A 23,607-nucleotide genomic window follows, 5' to 3' on the forward strand; every position below is an offset into this window, starting at 1 on the left:
AAGTTTCTGAGTACATTTGGCCTGACTGCTGGCTACTGGCAAATCAGACTAGTTGAGGACGCCAAGCTAAAAACAGCATTTTCAACCCCTACTGGGCATTATCAATTTATTGTGATGCACTATTGTTTGAAGAATGCACCTGCCACATTTCAGAGGTTGGTGAACAAAGTTCTCACAGTCCTGGAAAGCTATAGTGCAGATGATGTAGCTGTCTTTTATTCCAACTGGGAGGATCACCTGGTCCACCTCAGAAATGTTCTGGAGTCCTGCAAAAGGCAGGCCTCACTATCAAGGCCACCAAGTGCCAGATAGGCCAGAATAAGGTTGTATACTTGGGCCATCTGGTAGGTGGATGCCAAGTTTAACCATTGGAGTGTGGAAATGTGGATTTTCCTGGTCAGTTATGTCCCCTATCTTGGACCCCAACGGTTCTATGTGCATGTCACAAGTACATGTATGTTTCCCTCCAGTTCCAGTTATGAAGACGCAAATACATGTGCGTCCACCGTCAACATGTCCTCTGTCAGATCCGCCATGAACAGGCCGGATATTCCATTCCTAAATATGAAAGGCCACCGGCTTTATATGGTTCACTTATGCCATTTTTACAGTCCAGGCAAGTAGGCCCTGATCCTGCCATCGAAACTCCTCTTGCCTTCTGCCTCTGAAAGCTCCAGTCTGAGCCTGCATCTGTGACCATGAACTTTGTCTCATTCTCTGCGCGGCTCACGAAGCCTGACATCAGCCTATTCTCTGCCAAGAACTGTATTTCACCTTCGAATTATCTGCTTCCCCCTCAGCCGATGCATTCCTGCCTAGTAGTTTAAGTAAACATTCTTCCAGTTACCAAGCAAAAGGCCCGGCTTCGCTGTCTTCATGCAAGTAATTCATAGCCCTGTTACCATGGAAAGTTTTCTGCCCCTTGCATCTCATATAGACACTTAGACGCTTGTGCACGCACTCACAGTCAGTATAGAATAGATTTTGTCCGAGAGCCCTTCCCTTGTGGATAACACAGTTCTTTAAACATAGGATATTAGATATGATTTGGGATTAGGTTGACATAACCCCAGACTTTTGTCTCCACATGTAGAGCTAAATGTCAAGTCCCTTTCTCCCTCTAGTTGCACGTCTATCACACGTCATGCTGCTGCGCGCGCATCTCTGCCAAGTATTTCTGCTGACATTGCGAAATCATCTCCAGGTGTCCACCCACACATGACAAATTACCCATTATCATCAAGTGGACGCCCACATGGACGCCCACCTTCACGCCTACTTACACGCCCACATGCTCTTATCTCATTCTCTCTTGCTCTCTTGCTTACGTACAATTGAGAAATGTATATATACTGTACTCTGTGAATAATGTTTTGAGAATATTGAGAATACTTTTCAGCCCCGTCCAGATCCTTTTTTGGTGATGGAGATATTCTCCCTTTGACTCGAGTTATTGGAATAAAGCCCTTTATGAATCTGATACCACAGACTCAGCCTCTTGCTTTATGCATGATCTTATTGATAATATAAAAGTCTGAGAGCGTAATATTTTATTTACCACAGAATGGCGCCCGAATAGTTTAATCTCTTTCCCCACACGCCGGAGATGAAGGTCCAGTTTTGCCCCCTTCCATAGCCGTGATGGACTTCAAGCGCGCACGTCGCGGGTTTTCCCGCCAACTCCCTCAGGCCAATGAAGGGGACAGACTGCGACCAGGCATCCATACGAGGCGGTGAGGAACGCAGATTGTCTACCCAGAGCCCACCTGCGAGAGAGCTGTGTCCGAGGTATACAGAGGCCCACCAGGTTTTCGAAGTCCCGATGTCCAGAGGGTCCGATGTCCGCAGTCGTCGAGTCCAGTCCATTCTCCGAGGCCTTCCGTTTCAAGGAGCTACCCGGTGAGTACCATCGCCGGGGAGGCGTGTTGACGCGCACATAGGTTGTGCCGGTCAAGACGGATTTGGGTACACAAATCCGGTCTGCACTGTTTAGCAGTGTATATGTACTGTTTAGCAGTATATCAAGTATTCCGAGGTATCTAGTTATGGTCAAGAATTATGCTTGGTGATTTAGTCATGCAGACGATCATCACTGTTGGTCATTTTAGGACACAAAATGTTTAATGTTTAATGTCTAATGTGTTAAAAAAACGTCCTGCATGTTGTGGTATGAATGACTGTTCATTATTGTGCCTTTTGTACCAAGTGTGTTCAAGACAAAGTGTTCAAGATTAAGTATCAGATCAGTTGTCAATATGCCGCTCTTTTCGAAATTAAGACAGATCACTACTAGAAAAGGGGTGCTTGAAGAAGCAGTTCCTATTCCTCCTAGGGACACTCCAGGGCACTTTATGTATCACAAGCATGGCTTAGACGCCATATTATTCCTTGATCTATGGGTGGACTACACCAAAGAGTTACCAGAAAGTCAGAGATGGCCCGTAGCTGGGACCTGGGATGCCGAATGTATCATGAAAGTCGAAGAAGAGTTGTGGAAGAGGAAAGCTAGACAGTCACAGAAAGACGCTGTTGAATTATGGCGTAAAGAATAGCATAGACGCACAGAGTAAGCGCTCAGAAAAGAAGAGAAAAGTAGGGAGGATTCAGACAAAGCCCGAGAAAACGTGTTAGTTGAGGAAGGTATACGAGTAAAAGCAGGACAAGTAGATGGACAACGAAACACTCTTATGAAAGAGAAAATGTAGACCAGCTTGGAAGGATGCCATTGAGTTTTTGGCGCAAGGCGTCACATAGAAGGTCAGAGTAAGTGTTTCACGAAGCAGAGAGGAGTGGACTGGAGTCTGGAAAAGCCAAGGATGAGATGTTACAGGAGTAATTGGAGTAGGTAAAATGAGCGCAGGCTGACAGAGAAAGAAATACTGACGTTGCTGGTATTTATCCCGTCCTTTCAGAGGACCTAGCAAGAGTGGCCCCAGTAGAAAGACCAGTTAGAGTGTAACAGCAAGTACAGCGATACAAATAATAATGATATAGTAGCCCAAAGGTTCTTGAGCCACCCACCAAATGAACAGCGCATAGCTGGTGTTTACATGGTCCAACATTTGACTACGTTGTCAATAGGAAACTGAGAGGGGTGCAGCTAGAGAAGGAGCAACTCCTGTGATTTGATGACACCCCTAATGTACAAAGTGTTAACGGAAAAATAATTAGTGAAAAGTTTAGCTTGAAAAAAGAATTGTGGGTATTTCGAATTTGCAAATTGTTCATGAATACAGGTTTGTGTTCTTGGTGGTCCAGTGAGCCAATGTGCTGGGTCAAGTCGGTAAGATTATGACCCCCTGAGTGCAAATTGTATGTAAAAATAATTTTTCAATTGAGCGAATTATTGCAGTTTTTATGGAATTGAGTAGTCTTTTTGTCTTTGACAGCTTCAGAGTGAGGAGAAGGTGGGGGCCGTGTAGAGCAGAATGTGATACAGAAATCGGAGACAGATTCTGACCTTGTAGCCAGTGTAGGTGGGGGCCGATGAGAGGAGCAGAACAGGGCACTGCTTAGAAGGCTTCTCTGACATCGCATCTGTGTAATGCCTGCAGCTGGAGAGCCTTGGGGCCAGGAGTAGGAAAAACAAAAAAAAAGATGGCTGGCAGCCCAGGCTCAGGCCGCGCTGAGGGGCTATTTTTAGCTTCTCTGATAAGACAGGGCGGCTGAGAAATGTAAGTCGAGAAAGATTCCCTTGTTCTATTCTGTGCGAAACAAGTGTCCCGAGGAAATGTCTATGGAGAAGATTTGTTTTATTTTTTAGCAATTGTTATATTGCTTCTGGCCGGAAAGTAAAATGTTGCTCTTGCTTGGAATTTTAAGGGCTATGTGCCTATATAAAAACGATTTTCAAATTCAGACATTTTTGAATTGTGGCCACAAGCTGCCACCAGTTGCATTGGATAAATGATCCAGTGGTTACGGGTCTGTGAGGAAAGATGTGAGATGCATCTTCGACTAGGACATGAGGGTACATTGTGTACAAAGATGCATAGCTCATTTTTATAAAAAAAAAAAAAAAAGAGACAGGTTCGTGTGTTCGTCATTTTTTGATTATTGTTGCTGATCCTGTGTGTCAGACTTGACGCGGTCATCATTGGGATGACCCACTGCCAGATGGGGTTGTATAGGGCAGGTAAATAAGTTATTGATTATAAGCCTGACAAATTAAGCAGGCCAGAATGTTCGCATCTGAGCTGTAGGTACTGTAATTGCACATCGCTGCTCATTTATATATGTTAGTGTAATTGTCTATGCTTTCTGTGCCTGGTATACTGATGGCTTGGCATATGTATTTTATATATGTTTTGTTTTTGTGTTGTATTGACCAGTCTGTTTAGCGTTTAATACCAAGTTCTCCTGTGCAAGTACAGAGATAGTCGTGACGACGGCGATCTTTGCACAGCGCTTGGCTGGAACTTGTTCACAATTACTAAATTTCACAGACGTGATATTACCTTTATCATGCTGTCAAAATAGCAGACAACACGTTATCAGTGTATGTCTAATTGGTGTTGGAGATGAATGAAATAAAAGGAAAAATTATGCAAGACTAAAATATTTTTCACATGACTGCCTTTCTCTTATAGACAGGCAGCCTCGGTCATATGTTTCCAGATTGGACATTAAGGAACAATTATGATCTGTGCACTCGCATCTTAACTCTTGAAGGCCTGTTTTAAATAAGGACTGCCACCACAGAGTGACATATGAGGCCCGGTATTTAGGGTAATGAGAAAATATCTGACAGGATTTCCTTTTTAAAGTTTGCTTTAGTAAGCTCATTCTTGTGAGTGGTGGCCCCAAAAGTTGACTTGTTTTTGAATTAGGCTATTTATTGTATAGGTGGAAATTATTGCACAATGACTGATTTCTTTAGCAGATAAATTATTAATTATCAACATTAACAACTGTTCTTAAACTTGGTTTTCCGAATATTTAGGTAATTTAGCATTCCTATTAGGGCCTCCTAGCATTAATATTGACTTCAGGTTGGTGTAGGTTCATGTAATAGGGACATTTGCATATGAGATGTCATTTGGCCAGCTTATGAGCTAACACAATGAGGTTTGTACATTAATTTGAAGGATTTCTCGCCGTTTCACATACGCTGTGTATCTCCTATAATTTTGCTTACGCCCAGTAGCTACACACAGGGATTAATAGTGTTGACAAGACACAGGGTTTGATAGTGTTTAACAGCAGTGAAATCTGTTTCAGATTTCCTCCTGTCAAAAAGGGGGGGAAGGAGGAGAATATTGGCTTTCTGCTGGCCCCTGAGGAGGTTCGCTTCCCGCTAGCCCCTTAAGAAATTAAGCCCCTTAGAAATTAGCCCCCTTAGAAATTAAGCCGAGGAAATAGGTATGGTGTTTTCCCCTTTTTCTCATGTTTTATTGTGATCTTTCAGGGGAAGTAGTTGTGGGCACCGGAACGTATTCAATTGATTTTTGGTTTTTCCCAGCCCAAGACACAGAAAGACTAAAGTCCTCAAGAACACACTGTGGCATTTGAAGAATTAAAGAGAGCTTTATGCCAAGCACCAGTTTTAGCAAACCCTGATTACAACAAATCGTTTATGCTTTTTGTGACAGAGCGGGATGGAACAGCACTATCTGTCCTAACACAAGATCATGCAGGAAAACACGAGCCCTGTGCTTATTTTTCTAGTACATTAGACCCAGTAGCACAGGCTTTGCCTGCGTGCCTAAAATCAGTTGCAGCAACGGCCTTAGCCATAAGACAAAGTGACTCGATAGTGCTGGGCCACCCTCTGACAGTACAAGTACCACACGCAGTAGAGGTTCTCTTGAACCGGACACAAACACAACACCTGACTGTAGCTAGACTGACGGATTATGAGCCAACGTTATTTCAACCACACATAGAGATCAGACGATGCAACATACTGAATCCTGCTACCCTTTTGCCCTCCAGTACAGAAAGCGTTTCACCACACGACTGTGTTGAAGTAATACATACCGTGACTAAACCAAGACAAGACTTGACAGACGTTGCACTCCCAGACCCCGACCTAACACTATATGTTGACGGCTCATGCATGAGGACAGGGGCGGGAGAATTAGTGGCAGCATATGCAGTGACTGCTGATACTGTAATAATAGAGACTAAAAGAATAGACATATTGTCAGCACAAGCAGCAGAGCTCATCGCCCTGACACAAGCGTGCATAAGAGCTAAGCACCTGAGAGTAAACATTTACACCGATTTTGTGGAGAGAAAGAGGTTTCTTGACCTCTCATGGGGCCAAGATACAGCATGGCCCCCTTATTCAAGCCCTACTGGAAGCAATACATTTACCAACAGCCATAGCTATCCTAAAATGTAAAGCACATACTAGAGCCACAGATACCATTTCCCAAGGCAATGATCTGGCAGACCGAACTGCTAAACAGACAGCTCAGACCCCACTAGACATGACAAAGTTACAGGTTCAATAAGTGTCCAAAGCCATGACAGTTAGGGATCCTTCCAGGGACGTACAAGACATTCAGACACATGCTACTCTAGACGAATTAAAGAAATGGTCGGAACAAGGAGGGGTGCTGACTGATCAGGGTTGGATGAATAAGGGCAAATCCACATAGTTTCTTTCTGATTCAAGGGTACAAGTGATTATAAATACCACACATAGTCCTGCACACTTAGGAGAGAAAGCAATGATAGATAGCTTACAGAATATATGGTTCAACAAGCACCTGCGTGCAGCAGCGAAACAAAAGGTCAGAACATGTATGATCTGTTGCCAATTCAATCCAGGTAAAGGCATTCCGATGGAACAAGGTGGATTCCATCCACCTGACCACCCTTTTGAAGTGCTCCAAATGGATTATATCCAAATAAACAGATGTAGAGGTTACAAATATGCTCTGGTACTAATGAAGCAGGTGTCCCTTCTGTTAGGGTATACCTGGAAATTCCATTGTGTGCGACATCCTGAAGCAGCAGGCCTTGTAGAAAGACATAATCAGACATTAAAAATTTGCGCAGACAAAGGTATAGATTGAATGGTAGCCCTGCCGGTTGCCCTCTTTTACATGCGAATGATAGCCCATTCTAGAACAGGCTTATCTCCCTATGAAGTGGTCTTTGGTAGACCACCAAATATGTGGGCACTCCAATGCCTAAAAGATTACTGATGCTGACAGATTACCTGGCTTCCTTGATGTCTGCACTACTCTCTTGTTGTTCGCAGGTTGCTGCCGCCTTCCCTGACAACACCCAGGTCAAAGAATACTCCATCGCTCCTGGATGGAAGGCGCCAAAGTCAGTGCTCTGGACCACGGGGACGGCCGTTAAAGTCAAAGTGCACCTTCACCACTCTTTTACAAAGGAAAAAGACTTTGAACTTGAATTTTGGATTTTGAACACCATTTTCTAGAGGAGACTCCCCAGCAGTTTCCACAAAGCTAAACTTAGATCTAAAAAAAAAAAAGTCAGAACCCGTTTGATCAATTAAGTCCACTAGGTGGTGAAGCGGTTGAACATGTATTCTGGCTTGCATAAGATCTTGGACTATAATATTAAAAACAAAGAGCAAGATGTGCATCACGATAATATGTATCAGCTTAATACTACATGCTATTTTTCCTCCTATTGCCTCACTCTTATACTCCTCCACTAATGATACCATAAAGCACACATTTAGTGATCTGCCATCCTATGAGCTATCATATCGACTTGCCTTACGCAACAATACCTTTATTCAGATGCTGCACCATTCACATCAGACTAGCAATGCTACAGACTGCTGGGTCTGTGGCCGACTCCCCCCCTATCAGAACTATAAGGGAGTTTTGCCCCTCTTTCTCTATCCGTTCACACACAATGGCTCCTGTGGTGCATGGTTTAGTTTGATTAATTCCCTAGATTCGAATTCCGCAGTTTATCAAGACAACTGGGTATGGGGAAACCTGAACTTAGTTTTGCTTAAAGTCTGCTACCCTAACAAGGAGGGACTTCCCAAAAGAACAGGAACTGATCTAAGAAATGAAGTATATGGATTAGGTAATTTTACACTTAACCTCATGATCCTGAACATTGAATCTGAAGCTACACCAATCTTGCCCGCCATGTCCGTATTCCCAGTAAAAGGGGAATTATGTATAAGAAAGAATGGCTCCATACACATGGGCCATAGTAAATGCACCACTGTAATAAAATTCAGTGATCAAGGCAAGTCTACATTTAGAGCTTCTCGTCATTCCTACTTTATATGTGGCCAGACCGCATATATACGCCTACCTCTAGATTGGGATGGTACCTGTTACATAGCATTCCTCCTACCACCTGTTTTCCTAGCTCCTCCTGATTATCATAAAAATACTCATTTAGTACACAATAGACAGCAGAGAGATCTCCCAATTGTCGATTACACTGAAGCAGCATGGGAAAAATACACAGATTTCAATAAAGGTTTCTTTCCCTATATAGGTACAGTTACCAATAGTAAGCTGATACGTAGATTAACCAGAACCCTTGAAGCAGTAGTGAACGAAACTATTTCCGCCTTAGGCAATTTAACAGAAGAGCAGTCTGCTATGCGGATTGTTGTGCTTCAAAATAGTCTTGTCCTTGACGTTATCCTGGCCGATAGGGGCGGAGCTTATAGGGTCATCGGATCAAGCTATTGCATTTTTCATACCAGAAAATTCGCCATCTGTATATAAAGCCATAACTCGCCTTCATAAGATTGTAAGCCAGATACACCAGAATCCAGGCACCTGGACTTGGTCCAGTTGGTTTTGGAGTGTGATATCAGCCTGGGGATGGAGAGTTTTATCCTTCCTAGGTATTGGCCTTCTCATACTATTCAGTTGCTGTCTATGTCTACAATGTGGACCAGCGATTTGTGGTCTGTGTGCCACATCGTGTATTCCACCACCAAGATTTCATTCAAGATCACGGAAGAAGAAAGAAGAACAAATGATGCTATATGAACAGATCAATGGATTGATGAAGATTGATATCTCTTGAAGGGCAAGTAGGGGACAAGGAGGGAATGTGGAAATGTGGATTTTCCTGGTCAGTTATGTCCCCTATCTTGGACCCCAACGGTTCTATGTGCATGTCACAAGTACATGTATGTTTCCCTCCAGTTCCAGTTATGAAGACGCAAATACATGTGCGTCCACCGTCAACATGTCCTCTGTCAGATCCGCCATGAACAGGCCGGATATTCCATTCCTAAATATGAAAGGCCACCGGCTTTATATGGTTCACTTATGCCATTTTTACAGTCCAGGCAAGTAGGCCCTGATCCTGCCATCGAAACTCCTCTTGCCTTCTGCCTCTGAAAGCTCCAGTCTGAGCCTGCATCTGTGACCATGAACTTTGTCTCATTCTCTGCGCGGCTCACGAAGCCTGACATCAGCCTATTCTCTGCCAAGAACTGTATTTCACCTTCGAATTATCTGCTTCCCCCTCAGCCGATGCATTCCTGCCTAGTAGTTTAAGTAAACATTCTTCCAGTTACCAAGCAAAAGGCCCGGCTTCGCTGTCTTCATGCAAGTAATTCATAGCCCTGTTACCATGGAAAGTTTTCTGCCCCTTGCATCTCATATAGACACTTAGACGCTTGTGCACGCACTCACAGTCAGTATAGAATAGATTTTGTCCGAGAGCCCTTCCCTTGTGGATAACACAGTTCTTTAAACATAGGATATTAGATATGATTTGTGATTAGGTTGACATAACCCCAGACTTTTGTCTCCACATGTAGAGCTAAATGTCAAGTCCCTTTCTCCCTCTAGTTGCACGTCTATCACACGTCATGCTGCTGCGCGCGCATCTCTGCCAAGTATTTCTGCTGACATTGCGAAATCATCTCCAGGTGTCCACCCACACATGACAAATTACCCATTATCATCAAGTGGACGCCCACATGGACGCCCACCTTCACGCCCACCTTCACGCCTACTTACACGCCCACATGCTCTTATCTCATTCTCTCTTGCTCTCTTGCTTACGTACAATTGAGAAATGTATATATACTGTACTCTGTGAATAATGTTTTGAGAATATTGAGAATACTTTTCAGCCCCGTCCAGATCCTTTTTTGGTGATGGAGATATTCTCCCTTTGACTCGAGTTATTGGAATAAAGCCCTTTATGAATCTGATACCACAGACTCAGCCTCTTGCTTTATGCATGATCTTATTGATAATATAAAAGTCTGAGAGCGTAATATTTTATTTACCACAGGAGAGCAAAATTAAGACCATTGTGGACTGGATTGCTCCCAATACCCAGACTCATGTTAGAGTTTTCTTGGGCCTGCCCGGGTACTACAGAAGATTTGTCAAGGGATATGGGTCCACAGTGACTCCCCTGAATGACTTTGCATCTAAGAAAATGCCCAAGAAAGTTCAGTGGAGTGTAAGCTGTCAAAAGGCATTTGATGACCTGAAGCAGGCCATGTGCACTGCTCCCATCCTGCAACGTCCTGACTACTCTAAAACTTTAATTGTCCAGACAGATTTATCTGAGATAGGAGTAGGGGCTGTGCTATCACAACTTAATGCAGGGGGCCAGGATCAACCAGTAGCGTTTTTCTGCAGAAGGTTGACCCCCAGGGAGACATGTTGGTCAGCCATTGAGAGGGAAGCCTTTGCTGTGGTCTTGGCCTTGAAGAAGCTGAGGCCATACCTGTTTGTCACTCACTTCATTGTTTAGACAAACCACAAGCACCTCTTATGGCTTAAACAGATGAAGGGTGAAAACCCTAAACTTTTGAGGTGGTCCATTTCCCTACAGGGGATGGACTATACAGTGGAACATAGACCTGGGAGCAACCATGCCAATGCAGATGGACTCTCCAGATAGTTCCACTTAGAAAATGAAGACTCAACTAGGCAAGGTTAGTCTCATCTCCTTACGTTGGGGGTGGGGGGGGTGGGAGGAGGGTTGTGTAGGAAAGTAGGATCTGCTTTCATGGTGACCCCCACTTTTTGCCTGGTGCTATTTGGTAAGTACTTAGGTACATCCCAGATTGGATACTGGTGTCACGTTATCAGTCCCTAGTATATAGTACGGAGGTACCCAGGGCATAGGTACACCAGGGGTCCCCCATGGGCTGAAGCATGTATTATGCCACCCATGGGAGATCACTTGAACTGTAACTACAGGCCTGCCATTGCAGCCTCTGTAAGCTGGTGCTATTACCACTTCCATAAGATATACAGGTACATGCACCAACCATTTTTGCGAGCGCAAACGGTGCGATTCGCAAAAATCGTCCTCACTGATTCTTCAGCACTGGAAGACAGAAACAGTGCCAACTGTAGATGAATGGTTTCAAAAAAGTAGGAAAGTCAGGAAATCCGAATTCATTTTTGCACAAAGGACCGGGGCACTACGTAAATTTACCAAAATTTGGGAATCTTACTTTGACTAATAGTCATTCTTTGAATGGGGTAGACAGATTTCGATATTTGTTACTATATTTTAAATTGCTGAAATTTTCTTATATATGATTTGTGTGGATCTCTCTTTCTTTTCTCTTTGTTGATGTATGATGCTTTGTCCCAGCATATTGTTTATGTTTGATAAACTGTATTGCCAAAAACTCAATAAAAATAATTTAAAAAAAAAAGGTTCAAGGCACTCGCAATTTGAGAATTTACAATTAATAGCGATTTCCCAAATTGCGATTGCATTTAAGGAATCGCATTTTGCGATTCCTTAAATGCAATGCAAGAACCACTTTAAAATAGCGATTTCGCTACTACTAGGGGGCGCAAATTACCATGAAGTTGAACTTGATGGTAATTTGCAAAAGGTGCATTTTTCAATGTTGTAGGTTACACACACACATGCCCTTGGGGCATGTGTGTGCTCAACATGTGTGCACAGTGCAATTTCAGGGGTGCAACAGGGTGTCCATTGGACACCCTTGCACCCTTGAAATTGCATGCGCAATTTGCGAGTACCTATTGGTACTCGCAAATTGCGCATGCAATCTCCCATTCATTCCTATGGGCCTGTAGGCCCATAGGAATGAATGGGAAGGCATTCCTTAATTGCGACTCGCAATTTGCAAGTCGTAGTTAAGGAATGTTTAGGAATCGCTATTTTAATAGCAATTCCTACATTCATAGGCTTTTGAGAGTCCTTAATTGTGATTCCTTAATAATCGCAATTAAGGACTCGCAAAAACTTTTCTTGGTGCATGTGCCTGATAGATTTCCCTATGTCTAAGGTAACACTGCACTTAAGACCTATAAGTCACCACTAAAGCAGACCTTTCAATCATGAGCAGGACACCCCTGCAACCTTCGGAGTCCTTTCTCCTGGGTTTTAAGTGCATCAGCCATTACAATACATAGAGTGGCCATGCGTCATTACACTATGACCATCTCTAAACTGGCTCTAACGAACCCTGTCATGTTTAGTATCAAACATGTTGGAATAATACCTCCACACCATAAACGGTGTGGGAGGTATGATTCTATGTACTGTAAAGCTCCTCCGGGATGCCCTCAGTGCTACCGATACCAGTCTTCTGGACCCTGAAAGCACAACATGGCTGCTGCCGACCAGAGACACGATTCTGCCCTCCTGGTGCTGATCCAAGCTCGAGCAGGGGAAGGCAGAAGAATAGGTATTCTGTCACAGGGAGGGAGGTGTGAACACCTCCCAGACAGGGTTTAGTGTATTGAGGTCGGTTGGGAGTGCTTGCCAGAGCCACTCAGTCTGCTTGACAGGCACACTGGGTGCCCTCCTTGCATAGTCCAGTTCATACCAGCTCAGGGAGCTGTTGGCTCCCGCTCTTACGCAAAACTGGACAAAGGACATGGAACTATCCTCCCCACTGTCCGACCCCTACCCTGGGAGGGAACCCTGAATTGTCCCAACCCTTTCCTTAGGGTACTTAAGGGCTTACCTGAGGGTGGGTCCCTAGATTCGTCGTGGAACAAGACTCATTTCAAGACACCACTTCTTCGATCGTCTGGGCACTCTGGACTTCACTGGATTTCGCTTTGGGCCTCAAGACTGAAACTGGGAAGACTCCAGCTGCTCCTGGTTTCATCACCCTGCTCGACTGCTGCAACGTCCGGGCATTTGCTCCATACAGGAACCTTCCAAGACCTGTGGGCATCCAAGACACCCGAAGGATTCTTCCTTGAAGTGAATGAGTCACTTCCCTGCATCTGCAGGCACATTATGCTGACCGGTCTGCCGATCCTGGGCTCCCACGGACTCCAAAAGGCTCAGCAACACAGGTGGTGTTTTTTCACATGCCTCGAGGCCTACACTGTCCTCTCAACAAGTTTAAGGCCAGTATCCCTCGTCGGAGCTGAAGGAACCAAACCCCTGTGCATCGCGTCGACTTGCTGTTGCAAAGGCTTGTTGGCTTCCTTCCACCAAGATCTATGGGCTTCAAGTAGCCTCAACCTCAAGCATCTCCTCTGACCAAGATCTTCGTCCTCACCGCGTCACTTGCATCGTGGGCTTGCATAGTTGGTGAGCTGCTCGATGTCCTCTTGCGACTCCAGTGCCTCCGGCCTGTGAGTCCTCTTGAGGGTCTTCTTTTATTTCAGCGGGCTCCCCTGATTGTTCGGGGCCTGCTCTGACTCCCCTGCTTGTGGTGAGACACCTAGACCTTGCTGGTCCAGACACCGTACCTTCTTCACTTGCCATGTTGGTTGCAGTTGCCAAGGGTTGTTGGTGTTCCCGACGGACATCGACCCCTCAATGGCTGACATCAGACGTGGGACAGCACGTGAATGGCACCTGGTCTTCCACAGTGTCGCCTGGTCAGCACAGCTGCGGCTCCAAGGTCACCTTCAGCTCTCCTGCAGCACCCAACATCGGTGGGCATTCGTCTTCCATCCCTCCTGGTCACTTCTGAATGGCAAAGACTCTGTCCCTTCTGCTTGCAGGTACTGATCATCTTGAATCCAGCTACGGACACTTTCACCTTCTCAAGCAGTGGCATCTTCCTGAAGTCCTCCATTGAGTTCAACAGCGTTTTCCGATGCCAATTCACACCTATGAACCCGGATTCACTTGGGTAGGTATCCTGGTTTCTAGGGTATCCATGTGTGGGGTGGCTCTCCAATCTTCTGCCTTCCATGTGGCTTTTTTCAGGGTCCACTGGGAAGGGTCATTCTTGTTTTAAAATTGCAACCGCGACTTACCAATTGACTTATTGAGCCTGCGGTCGTGTTCCCACTCTGCACACAGCCTCCGTAGGGTTCCTGGTTACTCACCATCGGTTGAATCGAGTTGGTGTTCACATACCACTATTTTAGTATATGGTTTGGTCTCCCCCTGGCGACCATTGTGTATCTGTTCTACTTACCTGTTTCTATTGAAAAGTATTGTGTGCATTGTGTGTATCTCCGGCTAGGAGATATTTGTATATGTAGTGAGTGTCTTATAATAAATAAATATTTTTATAAATACACTGTGGTTCTTTTTCACTTAATCTATACCTATAAGATTATGTTCTGGTAAAACAGGCTGCTTTACACTCCTTCTGGACTAAGCCTGAAGGCTGCTTTCCACAACTACCACTTTGAGAGCTTTCTAAGGTTGTCTAAAACCACTGAAATCACCATAAGTGTTATCTGGATTGGTGCAGGGTGTCCACATACATAAGTGGACACCTTATACCAAGCCAGCTTCTCACACCAGCTTTACATTTTACTATTGGGCTTCTCTTTTACAAAACTTGGGTATTTTGATGACAGGGGAAGACACTATAGATGATGCTGAGGCGCCATCCATTTTGCAAATGTTACTGGGCTCAGAAGTAAAGTAGTGTTTGCCGAAGAATTAGGAAATGGTTACTATAATAAAAAATAAACTAGATTTAAGGTTCTGATAGCCACCTATAAAGTGTGGAAACTAGTCAGACGATCTCTTCAGCTTGGTCTAATTTGCTACTGTACACCGACGTCAGCTTCATTATTATTACCCTCCATTTTTTGGGACACAGTAATGGGAAGATGGAGGTCAAAAGAGAAAGTAAAATAAGGGATTTTTAAACCAATTCTCAAATTACAAAATAAATTTACACTGTCACGATCTGAATTTTTTACAGGTATGAGATTTTCTGAAAAGAAAGAAGAATTCTTTTAGCATGATGCTAAAGAATACTCTAATTGAGGCAATTAGCAGGTTGAATAGAATTGGTGTCTTATATGGCTGGCTTCTTGAGACTCAAACAGATGATTTAGAGATCCAGAATCAAAAATGCAATATAAGACTTAGCCAGGTGGGAGTATTACTGAAGGACTCTATTGATATGGCAGAGAAGGTCTTACTCTCATCTAATCTCCGGGCACATCACTAAAACTATTTCAAACCTGTACTACACCCCAGCAAAGATAGCTAAATGGGGAGGGTAAATAGATGGTAAAGGTAAGCGCTGTTGGGCTGTACATGCGGGTCTTTTTTACGTGCCCTAAACTTGGACAGCCAATAGGGGGGATGGAACCTTTCCTGACTGACATCATTGGTACATCTGTTATGCTCACACCCCAATGATGTTGCTTGGTATTAGTGATAAGACACAAAACAATCGAGTATTAAGGAAAGGACGGTATATGTTATTTGTGGCAGTGGCCCAAATATGCATTGCTTCTACTTGGGTGAAAATAGAACCCTTGTCCTTTGAAATGTAGAGAGCAATATTTTTGGCAATGGACCATTTTGAGTCTAGTCTCAATACTCATAATGGTCACAGGAAACGAAACGTCAGCTAGTGGAAAAAATCTGGGAGAACGTGTCGGAACGGCTGCATTTTTAGCAATTGGGATATCTGCCATGAAATGTTAGATTTCTTTATTCACGCATATTAGGAAAAGAACTTCTGTTTTTTTGGTTAGTTAAATAATTTCTCGCACATGTCATGTCTTTATCTCCCTTTTTTTCCCTTCTCTTTTGTGACTTTCTCCCTATTGCATATTCCTCCTGTTTCTCGGATTTGTAAATTAATTCTTATGATGCTTGCTCCTAATATATATATATAATGCTTTATTGCGTTTTTCTTTTCTACTGGCTTAAAAAAAAAGAAAAAAGGGTGGAAGCCAGATTTGGAGTCCTAGAAAACCACAGGGTCCATGTGAACTTGTTTTTGCTCAGTATCAAGAGTTCGAGTAGTGCTGTGTTGACTGTGTTTTGAGACTGAAGGTGAGGGTAAATGCACTGCATAACACTAGTAGAGGTATCCAACTCTGTATCTTGAGGATCTTTCCCACGGTCCAAGATTCTATTTTGCCATCTGTGCTGAAAATCTTTATTACAGCCTTCGAGGAGAGTCAGGAAACGTATTATTCACGTGCAGTTCTGGAGGCATTTTGTCGTTCCACAATGGACTCAAAAGCAACTGCTTCTGGACTAAACTAGTAGAAATGCAATCAACATAGAACAACAGCATTCTGCAGGCAGCTGTGCATGAAACTGTTAAAGGACCGAGGTTTCTACTATTTCCAGACCTGAGTCCTGGGACTTTTCTGAGGGAAAGGACGCTCTCAGTTATAACATAAGTATGACAACAGTCATAGTGATCAGTATTGTTTGCATACCACTCCAGGTTGAATGTAGTGTATCAAGAAAAATGCTTTGTTTTTATATAAGGAGGCTGCAGCAAAGGCCTTCATGGGTGAGGTTGAAGCAGTCCAAGTGTAACAGGGTCAGACTCCTTGGGATGCATGTTTGATAAATAGGGGCCTAATGTCTCATTATACAAGTCGCAGAACCTTGTCACAGTTCACGTCCAGTATAGGATTTGGCAAACAGACGTACATAGAAATATATCGCTTCCCAAAATTCCAAATGTGCCTGGGTTGCAGTCTGGCCTACTTTATTAATTAGATAAGGCAGGTTGCAAATTGCAACTCTCTCCAGTTGGTGACCATCACATGGATGATGCCCTGGAAGCGTGAGAATGCTTTTAAAACGGTTATTATCTTTTTTTTTAAACCGGCCTGCTTTTGTGGGGAAAAAAGTTTTCTTTTTTTAAATATTTGTGTGCCCACTGTCTTATTGAACATGCATTTTTTTCCACAGTTCACCATGTGGAAGGAGAGATCCCTTCCTTTTTACAAATTTTTTGCCACCCCAGCTTGGTAGTTAGTAACTCTCTATGTTTGCAAACCAATGATAGATAGGGTACCAAATCGGGAAGGGAAGTCCAAAATGCCCCTACCAAAATGTGACTAGGTATCCATTTCTAAACCCATTCAGCCATTCTGAAAAGCTTTTCCAAAACTCTAAATGATTTAGGGGAGTGGGTATTTTGGTAGGCATTTGGTTTCCTGGAGGTAGTTTTATTTGTTTTATCTAACCAGATTGTTTCTGTAAAGTTCTCTAGTTTACCTCAAACCTTCCGTTTCCATCATTGTCTTGTAGGACAGCAGTGTTTGCCTTCTTCCTCCTCTAGATATCTGTTCCTATTATAGGTTATTAAACTGTGTGGAATTTTGTTTTTTCATGCCACTATAGCATGTCATGGTAACACAGTGTTAATAGTTTTGGAGGTTTTTTGTCTTTAGAAATTACATTGTTCGGCTTGAGTTGATGATGCTATAATTGTTTTAAAATTGTGTTAAAAAAAAAAAATAACACAGCAACAAAGAATTTTCATCCCAATTTCTGTTGCAATGGAATCTATGTAAACTGAAGAGTGGTCTTCCTTTCTCTTTCAGATGGCATCTCAGGCTTTTGGCTCAGCTGGTTTTGGCAGCGCTAAGGTCAGTGCTTGTGTTTTGTTTCTTTTTCTCAGTCATGTTGTGTTAGTATTATGTTCTGGGCCATATTCTTAAGAAATACATGTAACTAGAATTTATATCATTCAAAATTATTTGAATAACTTCTGTAGAAGCAACTGATGGTCTTGGCTTCTCAACCAAGTTCTTTTTTCACAGATTACAATCAGAGTTTACCTCAGAAGTCCCTTAAAATCTCTAATGGTCTTTGGAATGGGGCTCAAAGAGTTTATTTTATTTCTCTTTCCTCATACATAATTTTGCGAGAATATCTTTTGCTAATATTTCACTAACAAGATTTTCTGCATTTTCTCACGACGTTGAACCCATTAGACTTGGCACATTTTAGGAGTTGTGACCCGTTGAGAATATTTGCTGATGAGAATCTAACGCATATTTGTACATGATATACTAACTCAAAAATTACTTGTGATTTGTTTAATGTACTTTCTCTCTGAACTGACATAGTGTGTTTTTTTTATTTTTATTTACGTTTCACTTTCCACATTGGTAAACAATAAGATTATCAACATTAATAGTCCTGTACCATTAGGTATTTCAGACAACATTATAATACATTCATAAATGTTCCATCATCCTACAAGTATTGATTCTCACCATAGTGTGCAGTGGTGTCAGAACCCCTTTTAAAGAGCTACGGGGCGAGCTGGTGTTACTGGGCCACACCATGGGGGTTGAAGCCTTGTACTCCTGATATCCTTGGTTCTGACCTGCTATGGATCCTGAGCAACTGGGCCAAGTACCCCTTTACCCCTTTAGCACTTTACTCTTGATGATAATGTGCGTCAAGCAGTCCAAGGCTTCTAAAGGGAGGCAGGGGAGTAGATACAAAGGGTAAATAGAGAGTCAGTACTCAAAATAAGCACAGTGGCAGCAATACATTATTTTCCAGCCAGATACTTACTTTTATGAAAAGAGAAGTATTTTATTTGACCGTTATCAACACAAAGGGAAATTCGACATTTACAAACAACTTACACAGTCCTCCTGAGATAGATCAGAGCTCTAGTGTTTCTCAGGTGGTTCCCTGTGTCCCACTCCCTCCTCGTTCTAGCGATAGTGGTTATTCTCCATTCGCTATAGGTGACACCCAAGGTAAGCCCCACTAGTAGTTCGAGTCTCAAGAGTCCCACATCGATTGTATTGAAGTCAAAAGTGTTGCAGCGCCGAAGCGTTATTTGACAAGCAAGCTCCCTAGAGTCGACTGACCTGATCCAGTCTTACCCGCATTTTCAAGATAAGAGCAATCGGAGTTCCTGACACTGCCCCCTCTGCAGGCATTGACGCTGCAGCGACTGGTTAAGGTAAGTTCACTGCACATGTTCCAGTCGGACTTCGCTCAGCTGTCCTCAAGTTCCTTGCATGCAGTCGTGCTGCTACGGCGACCTGAGGTTCTAACTGGATCCTACAAGTTGGATAAGTTATTTTGTCCATGCCATGGTGATTGGGGGGAGGAAGTAGTGCGAAGGTCCTGAAGTTGATCCTCTGTTACAGTGTAGGTCCGTAGTGGCCCCATGACGCCTCCCTCTTCCAGCGATGTTCCAGACCAGGTCTCACTTCTTCCTTGGTCTCGGTGGCCACTCTGGTGTACTAGGTCACCGTCTCATCCCTGCACATGGGATCCGCCTCAGTCGGTTCAACAGATTCCTTCACAGTGCCTCTCTTGGTATATGGTGTTGCTAGCTCACCACTGCACACGGGCTAGGGCTCACTCAGTATGACAGTTTGTCCACAGCGGCCCCTCCTGGCATATGGGATTGCCGGTCCCTCACTGCACATGAGCGATAACCCCTGCGGCACAGCAGCAATTACAGCTCACTTCTTTTTGCACACAGGCAATGACTCGATTAGAGCAGCAGCAGTCTCGTCACACCTCGCTAAGATAGTCCGCTCAACAGGATTTCCTACTGGACCTCACTCCCTCCAACACTCTATTCTTCCTCACAGGCAGGGCATACTGGTCATAGCAAGCAGGCAGGCACTGGTGCTCCAGGGCAGGTGATCTTGGATTCCCTAACTCTTTTCCCTTCATTCAGCTGACTAGCAGGCCTTGGCCACCAGTCCTTGTCACAGGCAGAAGTCTTGCAGAACTTCGCCTCCTCACACAGCTGCTTGACATTTGACAATTTTTGGGTCTGAAGCTCTGCTTCATATTGTCAATTTCTAGTCACCAAAAGTGATTTAGAGCTGGAGTCTTTGAAGTTTATGTTGTGGCCCGTTTTCCTTTTAAAGTGCCCACTCCTCTGTCTCTTCCTCTTGAAAGGAGTCTATCCCAACAGGAGTGACTCCAAAGATGATAACCCCACAACACAGGCCATGTGAGGGTCCAGAGTTCACACCTGTATGTCAGCTACAGTGATATATGTATGAAAATGTTAGCTGAGGGCCTCGGCACTACTGTTTATGATTCTTTTATCAACCCAATTATGCAGTCAATTTTCCTTATCCAGAAAGTAGAATCATGGAATAAGACCTCTGTAAGTGTCATCTATATATCAGTGGCAAAGGGTGGTGATGCGGGTTGTGATCTTGCCTCTGATCCACTCTGAGAAGCACGTGTGGAAGAGCGAAACAAGGAGAGGGACTGTTGTATGGGTCTGGGGTTTGATGCACAGACAACTCAAACTGATGGTGTTTGTGGCGAGGGAGCACACAAGGGTTCTTATGAATGCTGCAACCATATCAATGTGAGGCCCACAAGCCTGTCCGGGCAGGGCTCAGAGATGACAGTTTGACTTGCAAGGAAAGAATCAGCTAGAGCTGAGGCTTCAACCATTCTTTACATTAATGCTCTTGACCATTGTTGCACTTGGTAGGTTGTGAGAACAGCAAAGTGCATGTTACTTGCCCAGGCCCAAGACTGGGTTGGAGAACTAGGGGTTGGGGACTATGGGACCCCAGGTGCTGGAAGGAGACAGCCTCTCTATGCTTAGGCATGTGTCATTGGTGCCCCCTCTGGGCAATGCCACTTTTCATACACTCCCTGCTCAGGTGTGCTCACCTATAAATACTTGCCACCTATCTTTCCTCCCTCTACAATATTGCTAAATGATGGCGTGTGATGAAATCAGCAGTGAAGCTCCTCCCTGACACAGTTGTGATCGAACTTTAACCTTTTGACCAACACTCCCAAAAAATACCCCGTCTGAAACTGATGCTCTGAGAATCGGGGTGCAGCATACCTTGGTTTTTGGGACTCCCCTTGACAGCTCCACACTTCAACCCAGTAAGAACTAGCTTGTGACAGATAGTGCCTGCTTCAGATCAAAAAAGTAAGCCGATTCTGACAAGCAAAGTGAGAAACATTTGAAGTGCGAATAATTGGAACCCATCTAGGAGTGGATGATCAGGCAACACTGTATACTATTGTCCCTTGTGGTTTACTGGCCCCTTCACCCTACAGAACGTGTTGACGTGGATATGGATGTGGCTCTTGTGCACTTAGATTTGTAAAAGATAGTCAAAAGTGTACATCCAGCCCTGTGTGTATTTCCAACAAAGGAATATTTCTACATACCATATGGGGATGCACCAAAATTAAAGGATACTGGAGGGATATGATACAGGAGGTGGAAGCAGGTATGGGTCTAGAGATACCGGGAATTCTCCTACTAATACTCTTCGGGATCCCAAATGACATAGACATTCCGGGTCGACCATTGAGATTTTGCATGTTGGTGTTCATGGTACACAAGTGAGACAGGGCCGGTTTGTGGGGGCAGGCGTTAGCACCGACCGTAGTACAGTGGAAAGAGGGAATGAATATCTGCATGGAAGCTGAAAGGGTAGTATTTGAAAGTAGGGGGTGCCCCGATAAGTTTGAAAATGTGTGGGTAAAGTGAAGAACCTACCTTGGGCTTGAGGTATTACATGACGAAAAACAAAGGAACTTTGGTCTTATGCCAACATCCCAACCAGGGTAGGGTGAATGGAGGGGAGAAGCCTTCGAAATGTATTAGGGTTGAGTGACATCATGGAGGAGAGGTTAACAGGGAGGGTGGGTAAACTTTTTATTGTACGAAATCATCAGCTTAATATCCAGCAGTACTGTATGCTTGGTTTTGTGCCTTTCAAATCAATAAGGAGTAAAAAAAAAAGAGATAATCTGATAGAGACTTCTAACCGCATATTCCTTACCTTAGAATTATCCCTAGTTGTCAGACTGGATCCAGAAATTTTCCTTGAGCACTACTCATGGGCACCGGTAGGTGCCGTCGATCAATCCACATTGTGTTGTCGGTGTCGTTCTTACCGGAAGTGTCGTGTGAGGTTCCTATATAGGCGTCAATCCCAGCACGCTGACATCATTTATTCTCTCTCTGTACTAGTCAGCGCAGATCTGGAGAAACCAACCCTCAATTGACTTTTTTCGACTTTTGTAGAAACATTTTTGAGACTTGTCTCCTGGTGTTGCAGGGTCTCCGCAAAGAAGGCTGGATTCAAGACCTTTATGCGCCTGTCACTGGCAAATGTTGGTGATAGACCTGCACCTCGTCTGTCTCTGGTGCCATGAGTGCGACCACAACATCAAGACCTGCGTCGATTGTTACGCCATGCACCAGAAGGCCATGAGGGAGTTATTCCTCACTCTCCTTGCCTCTTGATGTCTGATGCTGCAACGGTCTCGATCCCAGTCGTGAGGAATGTCCCAGGATCGGTGGGGGATCCATCGATCTTTGTCTCAGTTGTTATCGTCCCATACGGGAAAGTCCCACAAGAAAAAGAAGAGCAAGAAAAAGAAGAGATCTCAGAGTTTGCCCTGTCTGTAGAAGTCATACAGCGGGATGAAGGAGTGTTGACATTTGAGGTCTGGCTCTGCGGTTGATCTTGCGGTTGTGCCCTCTCTGCACCTGCTCGATGTTCCGGGAGCCGGAGCAACCTCCGCCCAAATTTGTGAATTTCCTGAGGCCATGTACCTAATATTTGAGGCCCCATCCCCGCTGGAGGTTCTTTGGGCCCGTGGGTTTAGAAGGAGCCCCTACTGGTCTTCTGCCATCGTGTCTGCCTGCAATGCCAATCAGGCCCTCTGGATCCACATATGGATCCAATCTGACGCCAGTGGAGCCACCTCAACATTCCCATCATTTGAGATGTACAACAAACACATATTTTCGCTTCTTGGTGGTGTGCAGGCCTGGGCTCTCTCAAGTCTGAAATGGTTATGTGGAATAATGCATTAATTTAGTATCAATTCCTTACAGGGCCAGACTGGTGATTCCGGGCAATCTCCCGGTAGGCCGGATGGTGAGGGGGCCGGTTTTGCTGGGGCCGATTTTCAGGCCGTGACTCCGTGAGTCATTGACCTTACTGTAAGGTCACTGACTCACGGAGTCACGGAAAGAATCACGGATGGCCCGAATTACAGTGCGGGGGAAAAAGCACTGCACAGCTGGCATGAGACAGTCGTATATTAATAAGATAAGGTGCCCTGCCCACTGCCCAGACTTTAGGGTGGGGCTGGGGCTGCCTGGTAACCAATTGTGTCACGCCCATTGAGGGCGAGGGCGAGGCTCGCGCAATTAAAAGTTTGCGTTTGGCTTGCCCAGGCTAGTTCTGCTCTCCTCTGCCGGACTGCTGCCCGCAGGTGAGTGTCTGTCACTCAGGCCTGGTGTCTGTCGTGTGTCGTCCTGTGACAGCATGATGGGGCTGGCTGGCGCCGCGTTCTGGCTGCCCATGACTAAAGTAGTAGACAGGCCTGGTAGGTCGTCTCCACTGCTCCGCGCTGTGCTGTGCGCAGTGCAGAATCTGGGCCCGGGGCCTGTATTAATTTACAAATGACCTTCTTGTAGGGCCTAGAAGGTAATTTGTAAATTAATAAAGGCCCCGGCCTGGCACCTACTCAGGCCACTAT

General features: G+C 44.4%; 1 protein-coding gene across 8 annotated transcripts in view; it reads left to right on the top strand.

Moving 5' to 3' along the window:
• Positions 1 to 23,607, top strand: part of PARP4 (poly(ADP-ribose) polymerase family member 4) — a 2,159,601-nt gene that overhangs the window by 1,638,870 nt on the left and 497,124 nt on the right. For all 8 annotated transcript variants that reach the window (XM_085621544.1, XM_085621545.1, XM_085621546.1 and 5 more), the window contains one exon: positions 17,676 to 17,720. In XM_085621544.1, the coding sequence (XP_085477670.1) occupies positions 17,676 to 17,720 (45 nt within the window). The remainder of the gene's footprint in view (positions 1 to 17,675; positions 17,721 to 23,607) is intronic.

The sequence above is a fragment of the Triturus cristatus genome, chromosome 8, assembly GCF_964204655.1.
Source record: "Triturus cristatus chromosome 8, aTriCri1.1, whole genome shotgun sequence".
Taxonomy (NCBI): domain Eukaryota; kingdom Metazoa; phylum Chordata; class Amphibia; order Caudata; family Salamandridae; genus Triturus; species Triturus cristatus.